Genomic DNA, 11415 nt, shown 5'->3' with positions numbered 1-11415 from the left:
AATTAAATTATTTTTTTAATATATATTTTATTTTATTACTTAATATATTATTAATAAGAATAGCTTATAATTCAGGCTATTTAATTATTAAATATTTCTTTAAAAATAGCTTGAAATTTCGGTTATTTAATTATTAAAATTAATATAAATAGCCTAGTATTTAAATAATTAAATAGCTAAAGCTTGAGTTCTAATAAATAAATAATTAAAGCTTAATTTTAATAGCTAAATAATTAAAGCTTGAATTTTAATAGCTAAATAGCTAAAGCTTGGGCTTAAATTTAAAACTATAAATAGTAAGATAACTATTATAATAATTAAGAAGTTGAAAAGAATTATAACTAAATAAAAGGGCTAAATAAAGAAATATATTTTGGCTTTTATAATAAATAAATAGAAACTTCTTTATTTGAATTAAGAAAATAACTAGAGGCCTAATTCTTTTATTAATTTATTATTTTTTTATCTAGTAAAATATAATATATATTAATAAAAGAATCTAGTTTAAAATAAAAAGATAATAAATAAAAATATATCTTTCTAGTCTAAGCCAGGCCTTTTTATTAATATAAATTATATTTTACTAAATAAAGAAATAATTTAATAATAATATATATAATTATATTAAAAACAGAAATATAATAGTTTAAAATAATTTTTAGCTTAAATCTAAAATAAATTAAATATATTAAATATATTAATAAGAAAATAATTAAATTAATTATTATATTTTAAGCTATTTTATATTTAATTTAAATTATATTTTAAATAAGTATATTTAAGTTTAATAAAGCTATTACTATTTCGCGAATTCTATTTATAAGCTAAATATAATATATTTTTATAAAACTATTTTAGGGAAAAACTTAATAAAAATAAATATTTACTAAATTAGAAGTTATTTAAATTAAAGTATTTTGTATTTTTATAAGTACTTTAAAATTATAGCTCTAATAATTTTTTAGGCTAAAATAATTATATTATTAATAAAATTATAGCTTTTTAGTTTATTTTTATAATAGTTTATATTATTATATTTATATATATATAAATATATAATTAGAAATATAAAAATTAGAATTAGTATAAAGAATTATTCTAATATTATTCTAATATTATTTAATTATTATTATTAATTTATAATAATAGTTATTATTTAAAAAAAAATTAGATATTAAAATAACTATTTAGATTTATAATAATATTTATAAGAATTTTAAAACCAGAAATTTATAAATTTGTATTTAAAATAATTATATTAATAATTATATTAATATAATAGCCTAATATAAATAATAAAACTAGTAATTAAAAGCCTTTATAAATATTTAAAATAATAGCCTAGTTTATATTATTAAATTAATAAAATTTAAAAAAGCCCTAATAATAATTAGGAAAGCCCTAAAAAAAAACTTTAAAAAAAGTATATATATTTATAAATAACTAATTCTTTATTTAGATAATATAATAATTAAAATACTAGTTTAATATTTATTAGAATTTAATAAAGTCAAATTATAAGAAATATTAAATGAATTAATATTTTACTAGAAAATATATTATCTAAAATACTTAAAAAATAATAAATAAACTAGCTTTTTAAATAAGTAATAAAATATAAGAGCTTTAAATATAGAATTATTCTAATACTAAATCCTAAAATAAAACCCTTTTATAAAAGAATTCTTAAACGAGCTAGCTTTAAAATATAAATATAAATAAAAATAATAAATATTATTATAAGTATTTATTAGTATAGCTATTTCTTTAGGAGTTATATATATAGTTACGAGATACGGGATACGGGATATAAGTAATAGAATATAAGTAATGAAATATAGAATACGGGATATAGTTATATAACCTCGTATTTTATTAGTAACTCAACTAGTAAACTAGACCCCTTTAGGCTTAGTAGATTTAGGGATTATATATTAATACTATAATATTATAATTCTTATTTCTAAATAATAATAACTTTACTAACCTTATATAAATAGTACTTTTATACTTATATAATAGTACTATGTATTACTAGTAAACTAATACTAATTAGTTTATATATATAGATTAGAGAATAGAATCTTTTAAGCTAAAGAAGTATCCGGTAGCCTATAGTAAAATTAAACTAGTTTATATTAAAGGAGGGAATTACCTATTAACTTTATAAAGTATCCGGTAGCCTAAGAAAGAAAATAGCTAGCTCTTACTAAGGACTAATAACTATTTTATTAAAGGAGGAAATTACTTATTAACTTTATAAAGTATCCGGTAGCCTAAAAAAGAAAACTCTAGTTCTTACTAATTAATAAGTAATTAGCTATTTAATTATTTATTTATTTAACTATCTATTATTCTTTAAAACTAATTTCTTTTGGCCCTAAGACTATTTTCTTGGAACCTATCTTTTCTATTTATATAATACCTATATTTATAAGATATTTTCTCCGGAATATATACTTTATATATACCCTTAAAGCTCTTTAATTATTATTTTGATTTTACTATTAAATTAAGTTCTTTAAGTTTTAGATTTTCCCGGAATTATAATATTTCATTTCCTAAATTTCTTATTATAAATAAAATATTTAAGGGCAAAATATTTACTTTAATACCTATAATATCCCTAGATATTTAGGGTATCTAGTATCTAAACCAGGTATCTGGATATTTTTACTACTAAACCCTTTCTATAAACTTACTATAAACTATCTTACTTTTAAATCTTTCTTATTATAAATTATATATATATTAAGAAGGGCTTAATTCTAGGGATTTAATATAGCGGAACTATAAGATAAATATATATAGGTAAAGAAGTAGAAAGGTAATATTAACCTAATTACCTATAGTAATAAGAAAGTTCTAGATTACCTTAATACTAGACTATTTTAGTATAAGATAGAGAAGTTAACTAATAATAATTTCTGGGAATTATTTAAAAAGGATTTTAGTAATTTTAATCTTAAAGTACTTAATTATCTAAATTAATATATATTATATAAATTATGAGCTACTTTATAATATAATAGTATTTATATTAAATAAAATAATAAGGGACTTGCTATTATATAACCCTTAGTTAATATTATTTAGGAAGAAAAGTAATATATCTGAATTATAGCTAATATTATTATTACTAGACTAGACCTTAATATAGGCCCTATTACCTTATTATATATATTCCTTAATAATAGTATTATAAGAAATTAATAAACTAAACTAATTATTACTTATATTTCTTTATTACCTATAATTATTCTTACTAGTACCGGATTATAGAAAGTTAGTAATAACGAATTTCTATTACTTTTACTATTTCTATTACTTTTAAATAGCCCTTTAGCTAGCTCTCTTATTATAAAGCTAATTAGAGAAGTAGTAAAAATATATACCGAGATATAGAAATATAATAGAACTAATAGTAGTTTTAACTAAAAACTTACTATTTTTCTTAATATTTACTAATATATAGAGCTTTTATAAGAAGTATTAGTAAGAGCTTTTCCTATTATATTAAAAAAACTAGTATAAGATTACTTTTATAATAACTAGCTCTTTTAATATATATATAAAGAGGCCTATATAAATATTTATAGCTTCTTTAAAGGCCCTGGTTTCTAATATTAAAACTTAGATAAATGAAATACTACTATAATAGTAATTATAATAGCTTAATATTCTAAAAAGATAATATTTGAGCTCGTCTAGTTACTAATTAATAACTTATATAAATTATAATATAAACTAGTACCTGTTCTATAAAATACTAAATTCCTATATAATAAGATTATTACTTCTTATTAAGATATACTAGTATACTAATATATAGTCTCGAATTCTTTTCCTAATCTCGGCTAACTTATTAATAAGCTCTAATTATTTATTATTACTTATAAGAAGAAATAATAGATTAATACCGAGATTTTTTTTACTAATTAATAATATTATTCTTAAAACTCTTTAAATTATTATTTGTTCGGAAATTATTAATATAGACCTAGCTATAATTTCGGAACCCGTAATAATTATTTTAAGCCCTATAATTATAATAAGTATATTCTAAAGTTATATTTTATATATAAGAGACCCGAATACTATTTATAGAAGTATATACTAGAGAAATAAGAGGCTAAGAAAGCTTAATTTAAGAATAGAAATATTTACTAATTTAGATCCCGAAATACCTATAACTTTAATAAATACTTTAGTAATACTTATATATAATATATTACTGAATTCAAAAAAGAAAAGAATAATAAGAGTAATAAGAATAAATTAGTAAATAATGCTTTTAAAGCCTTACTAGTAAAAATAAATAAAGAAGAGAAATATTACTCTAATTTCTATTTTATTTTTATTAAGAGCTTCCTAGCTACTCCTATAACCCCTATTTTTATTATTTCTATAACTAATATCTTTATAAATAACCTTATTTCTCTTTTCTTTATATACTAGATAATAAGTAAAAACTATATCTTAAAGCCTATTAAATAGATAAAAAATATTCAGATATTTATAATTAATAATATATTAAAATATAATACTTATTATTTTTATAAAATTATAATTAATACCGGAGCCTCTAGATTCTTAATTACTAGTTCTAACTAATTCCAAGCTTTATAATAAACTAATAATAGTATCTAATTTAATAAAATTACTAAAGATTAAGTTAATATCTAGTTTAGTATTAGATCTATATTCTTTATTAGATCTATAATAGTAAGAATACTAATTAGATAAGTATAATTCTATATTATATTTATAAAGATTCTATTTTTACTTAGCTTAGCTAATATAAATAAACTAGAAATCTATTTTAATAATCTTACTAATTATCTTATTATTTCTAATAAATACTTTATATTTATAATATAATGTTTTAGATACTTTTTCTTACTTTAAAATACTATTTTATAAAGCTTTATTTCTGAATTCTTTATTTATAATTCCTGCTTTTTTATAGAAATCAAATTATAATATTTATATTACTATTTTAGTTATTTATTTATTAGTAAGCTTTGAAATATACTAGAATAAGCAGGCTATAATATTAATATAAAAGCCTTTAAGTACTTTATAAAATACTATAAGTAATACCAGAAATTTAGATAATTACTAGAATAATTTAAGTTTAACCTAAGAGATAATATTAGCTTTAATTATTTTATTATTATTAATATTTTTTATATTTCTGGTAAGCTTATATTTTATATTATTAATAAAGGTACTAGATATTAAGCCGGCTAATAGCTTTAAAATATTAGTATATTATATACTTAAAATACCTTAAAGTAATATTAGATTAATACCTATTTAGGCCTTCCTAATTAGATTATAGTAGATATCGGAAAGTAGTTTACTAGTAAGAAGTTTGCTTAGCTTATAAATACTATAGGAATTAAGGTTAAAATTATTCTTATAAAAGCTTATAGTTTTATTAGAATTATAGAATATTATTATAGCCTAATTTAATATACTTATCTTATTATTATAGCTAAAATTAATAGAATTAATAAAAATACTATATTTTAAATAGCTTTTAAGGCTATTAATAATTCTATTAGACCTAATAGTATTATTCTAATTCTTTTGATTTATAGTACTTTATCTCAAATAACTAAATATAATATTCTATTACTAACTATATTATAGTAATTAGTAGTATTTAAGAAAGTAATAGTAGAAATTCAGAAGCTTTAAGCTAGATACTAGATTATAAATACCCTAAATACCTGAAATAGTTCTAGTATTACTAATATCTATAAACTTCTCTTAAATTTAGATATTCTTATATAATATAAAGGAAATACTAGTTAATCTAGTAATTAGAATAGGCTATATAAGCTAATAGCTATTAATAGAGAGAACTATATACTAGCTCTATTATATAATAATATTACTTTTTGCTTAATCTCTATAAAGCCCTTTTATATAGGAGATATTAAGGTTATTATTAATAGCCCCGAATTTGAATCTATTTTCGAACTTTATAATAAGGCTAAAGGTAATATAGGTATAATTTCTCTTGCTATTTCTGCTATTTCACTAAAGTATAATAGAGAATACTTTTATAAGAACCCGGATATTATAGTATTCCTATAAAATAATAACCTATATAAGAATTCCCGTTAAGTTAAAGTTACTAGTTTTTTAGAAAAGAATATATTTGAGATTATTTCTAGATCTTAGGTATTAAAAGAAATATATATCTTTAATTCCCGATTTATTAATAAAATTAAGAATAAGGGTATAAAGAGAGAGTTTAAGAAGTTAAGACTAGTTATCTAGGCTTATAATAATAGTAAAAAACATATAGTATTAATATAATTATTTATTATTTAATATATTAGCTAGAGAATTATTCTTAGTATTACTATTATAATAATAGATATTATAAAGCTATATTTATAAAATATCTCGCAAGCTTATATCTAATTAATAATTTTATTTAATTATAATTTTTATATTAATTTATCTTATAAGCTTACTAGAGAACTAAATCTAAATAATAATTTAGTTCTAAAGATTATAAAACTATTATATAATATACCGGAAGCTAGGAATTACTAGTTTAAGACTTATTATTCTTATTATATTAATAAGCTTTCTATAAAATAGTTAATTTATAATTCTTGCTTTCTTTATAATAAATAATTCTTCGGAATTATTAGCTTTTAAACTAATAATACTTTATTTATTAGAAATAATAATTTTATAAAGATAAAATAACTAAAGCTCTAAAAGGCTAAGTTCTTGGCTAAGAAATATAAATATCTTACTATTAACTATAATCTCAAGTTTAATAAAGGTATTATTTATATAGATATTACTAGAATTATTCTTATATAAGAATACTAGTATAAAAACCTCTAAACTATTTCTATGAAAAATATTACTATTTATTAAGATTTCTTTATTAAGGATTAATATATTACCTAATATACTAAAGAAGTATATATTATATTAGTTTATTAACTAGAAGCTTTATATAACTTATTAATTATTACTTAAGCTATTAAATTCTCGGAAACTAATATAAAGATATTTAATAAATATATTTAATAGTAAATTGAGAATATTATTAGAGAACTAAAATTCGTAAAGCTAGTAAAGAAGTTCTTATATTTAATTGTTTTTATAAATGCTTTATTTATAAATAATAGAGATCTCTTTTCCTAAATTAGATATATTATAGTTCTAGTAAATAGAACTAGATATACTAATATTATTTATTAGTTCTTTACTAAATATAAGAGAATTACTAGAAGTATTCTAGCTTTAGAACTTTATAGTATGGCTTATGGCTTTAATATGGGCGCTTTAGTTAAATCTATAATTAATAAAATACTAGAAATAGAACTATTACTAGTAGTCTATATGAATTTGAAATTATTATATAAATGCCTTATTAAATTAGGAACTACTTAAGAAAAGTATCTAATAATTAATATAATATGCCTTTATTAGGTATATAAATAATAAGAGATTATAGAAGTTAAATAAATTAAGGGAAAATTAAATCCTGCCGATTTTATAATAAAATTAAAGCTAATAAATACTCTTAAGTACCTAATTAATATAAATACTATATAATTAGATATAAAGAAATAGGTTAAGTATAAATAAAATAGGAAATAGATATATAAAATAGGAGAATATTATAGAAAGGGAAGTTATATATAAAAGGCTATGGCCTTTAGTATATAACTAAAACCTCGGAAGTAATATGGATATATAAAGTATTTAGGAAATCTGGTACTAGGCCGGGTTAGGAAATTTGTATGTAATTAGAGGGAAATACTATTTTTCGCGTTTTTAGAGAATTTCTAGTATTAGTATAATTATTTCTTTAGGAGTTATATATATAGTTACGGGATATGAGATACGGGATATAAGTAATAGGATATAAGTAATAGAATATAAGATACGGGATATAATTATATAACCTCGTATCTTATTAATAACTTAACTAGTAAACTAGATTTCTTTAGGCTTAGTAAATTTAGGGATTATATATTAATATTATAATACTATAATTCTTATTTCTAAATAATAATAACTTTACTAATTTTACGTAAATAGTACTTTTATACTTATATAATAGTACTATATATTACTAGTAAACTAATAATATTATTATTTATTATTAATTTAAATATAAATAAATAAGATTAGCCTAAATAATTATTTATTTAAAATTAAATAAATAAAGAAATTCTAATATAAATATAAAAGTACTTTTTATATAAATAATAAAAGTATTATTTTTTTATAAATATATTTTTATATTTATAATATATAATAAAAGTTATAAACTTTATATTATTAACTAGTTTTCTTAATTAATTCTAGTATTATTATAATAAAATAATAAAATATATAATTATAAGTTTTTAAAAGATTATTATTATTAAAATTATATAGAAATATAAAAAATATATATTATAATTAGAAATTAATATAATTATATTTAATTATAAGATTTTATTTATTTACTATTATTTTATATAAGGCTTTTAGCTTTATATATAAATAAGAAACCTGAATTTTATATTTGAGGTTTAAATTATAAATAGTATTTCCTATATAATACTTTAATAATAAATTTAGAATATTTTTTTTAAGACTTTAATTTATTAGATTATAATAAATAAGTAACTAAAGCTTGATTTTAATAATTAAGTAACTAAAGCTTGATTTTAATAGCTAAGTAGCTAAAGCTTGAGTTTTAATAGTTAAATAGCCAAAGCTTGAATTTTAATAATTAAATAGCTAAAGCTTGGGTTCTATAGCTATAAAGCTTAGGTTTTAATAATTAAATAGCCAAAGCTTGGTTTTAATAGCTAAGTGGCCGAAGCCTGGTTTTAATAATTAAGTAGCCAAAGCTTGTATTTTAATAGTTAAGCGGCTAAAGCTTATATTTTAATAGTTAAGTAGCTAAAGCTTGTATTTCAATAGTTAAGTAGCTAAAGTATTTTAATTCACTAGATTATAATAGCTAAGTAGCCGAAACTTAATTTTAATAGTTAAGTAGCCGAAGCTTGGGTTTCAATAGTTAAGCGGCCGAAGCTTATATTTCGATAATTAAGCGGCCGAAGCATTTTAATTCACTAGATTACAATGGCTAAGTAGCCGAAACTTGGTTTCAATAGTTAAGCGGCCAAAGCTTGTATTTCAATAGTTAAGCGGCCGAAACATTTTAATTCACTAGATTATAATAGCTAAGCGGCCAAAGCTTGGGTTTCGACAATTAAGTAGCCAAAGCTTGGTTTCGATAGCTAAGCAGCCGAAGCTTGGGTTTCGATAGTTAAGCAGCCAAAGCTTGGGCTTGCACTCAAGACTTAATTCACCAGATTGCAATAGCTAAGCAGCCAAAGATTGGGTTTCGATAGTTAAACAGCCGATATAAATACTCCACGATATATCTAAAGATCCTCCTCATCCAAGCTCGCATTATTATCCTCTTCTACAGGCCATAATGCTAGGCCTGGGCGTGCAATCAACCCATTTCTCCTTGCGTCATGCCAATGCTAAAACAGCCAATAAATATAAAACTCCAGCATTTGTATCTCTCGCGCCCAGAAAGCAGCTATAAAAAGAGGGTCCGGGTTTGAATAATTATCCTATATTACTAAAGGTATTAGATTATTTCAGATTCGGAATATTATTTCAAAAGAAAGGGGCTACCTACCTAGTACTCAGAACATCTAATTGCTCCATAATAAGAGCTCGTTATCTTAATCGTTATTACTAGCTAGTCGCACCTCATCTATTCAATCAATCCGCAATAGGGGCGCCCGAGATCAATTTATCGGGTGTAATAACTATAGAGGACGCAGACGAAAGTTCTAACACGGCACATATTAGTGTGAAATGCTCGTGTAGGTTTAGGAGGGGTATAAAAGCATTAATTAAAAAGTTGAGAAGCTTGAACTTTAGATTGAAAATTATGCCAGAGATCGGGTTTCTTACCCCGACTTATAGTTTCTGACCCGCTTTCCTAGAAGCCTGTCTTTAGAAGACGGGATTAATCATACCCTACCAAGCTGACCTTCCGTATATTAGTAGTATAAAGAAGACGTTTGCTGCTCTCGAGCTATAATGGCTTTCCCACTACTCAGGGATTCCTGACAGCCCATATTCCGCGAACTAATATGAATTTACTCTTATTTAAGCACGGCAAGGATCTACTAGTTACCAGAGAAGCAATTCAATTACCCTATACGTTGCCTTTTGCCCAGAGCACGTCCACAAAAGTCCACATTCACGTCTCCGGGCCATCTAGCTAGCTCCCCCGAGCCAATATTAGCCTTGTCTTATAATTGCCCGTTACGCCAGTAATGCACGCGAAAGCACCCCTAATAAGACTCTCCTATACTTGCTTGCCTTAGGCGGTTTTTATTAACTGCATTTCGTATTACACTTCCTTTAAGGGAGGCATATTAGTACTAGCTTGCCAGGATTATAAGATGATCAAAAGTCGAGCTATCGAGTTTTCCTGTACTTATTATAAAGTAGGCGGCGGAATGATACCCGATGCTACAGGTTCCATGCATGGGATCTTCGATTCCCAAGAGGAAATAAACAGAGATTACTCGGAGACGCAGCCCATTGAGCAAACGAAGTGTCCCCCGCTCTTTTGTGCCCGGGGCCCCAATTAACCCATGGCCTTCGAGGCCTGCTTCTCTAGTCTGGTAGGTCCCGTTTCCTCTCGCTAGGGGGGCGGAAAGGGGGGGGGGTAATAGGGGCGGAATCTGTGCCAGGCTCGCTTGTACTTGAAACTAGTATCGCGAAATTATTCGTTTTACTAAACTGCTTCTTTTATAACTTGCTTAAAATTAATATAGAGAGGAATCTCAGGCTCATTCACGAGTATATAATACTTTTATTCTCTATCTCCGAAGTTATTCCGTTAATTGGCAGAAACCTTGCAGAGAATCTTGTAAGGTACGAGATTAAAAAGAGAGGCCGTGCGCCAGGGCACGGAACAGAGGACGAACTATCTCTTATTAATCTTTGTTTTAAATTAGGGCTTATTAACCTTCGAGCAAGGAAGGCTCAGCAAGGTGTTAGCGACTTCCCAGTAAGGCGGCGGAAAAGATACTTTAATCTCTTACTTAAGAAACTCCCATCTTTTAATAAGGAAAGTCTATTAAGGAGACAAGAGTACCTTCGCTACCTTAATTTTGGGGCAGGTATTACAACCCCTAAACTCCAGGCACGTAACCTTCACGAGCTAGAGAAGCGCCTTGCGATTCCCGCTATGGAAGCTGCTTTATCCCAGCTACTCAAAGAGGATACACATTACGCCAGCTATATATTGAAGCGGAGGAGAAGCAGTAAAGAAAGGAATTCAAATAATGGCAACGAGACAGGGCTCGAAAAATGGGGCAACGGAGCAATATAAAT

The 11415-nt window shown here is 23.2% G+C and overlaps 1 protein-coding gene across 1 annotated transcript; it reads left to right on the top strand.

Moving 5' to 3' along the window:
• Positions 1-10670: 10670 nt before the first annotated feature.
• On the top strand, positions 10671-11413 carry K444DRAFT_638512 (uncharacterized protein; the record flags this gene model as incomplete). The annotated part of the gene is made up of 3 exons (XM_024884266.1): positions 10671-10700; positions 10854-10878; positions 10911-11413. 3 exons carry the CDS (start codon positions 10671-10673, stop codon positions 11411-11413), a joined length of 558 nt encoding a protein of 185 aa, XP_024726837.1.
• Positions 11414-11415: the final 2 nt, after the last annotated feature.

Source organism: Hyaloscypha bicolor (assembly GCF_002865645.1).
Source record: "Hyaloscypha bicolor E unplaced genomic scaffold K444scaffold_189, whole genome shotgun sequence".
Lineage (NCBI taxonomy): Eukaryota > Fungi > Ascomycota > Leotiomycetes > Helotiales > Hyaloscyphaceae > Hyaloscypha > Hyaloscypha bicolor.
Note: the sequence above shows the minus strand (reverse complement) of the source record. Positions and strands in the feature narration are given on the sequence as shown.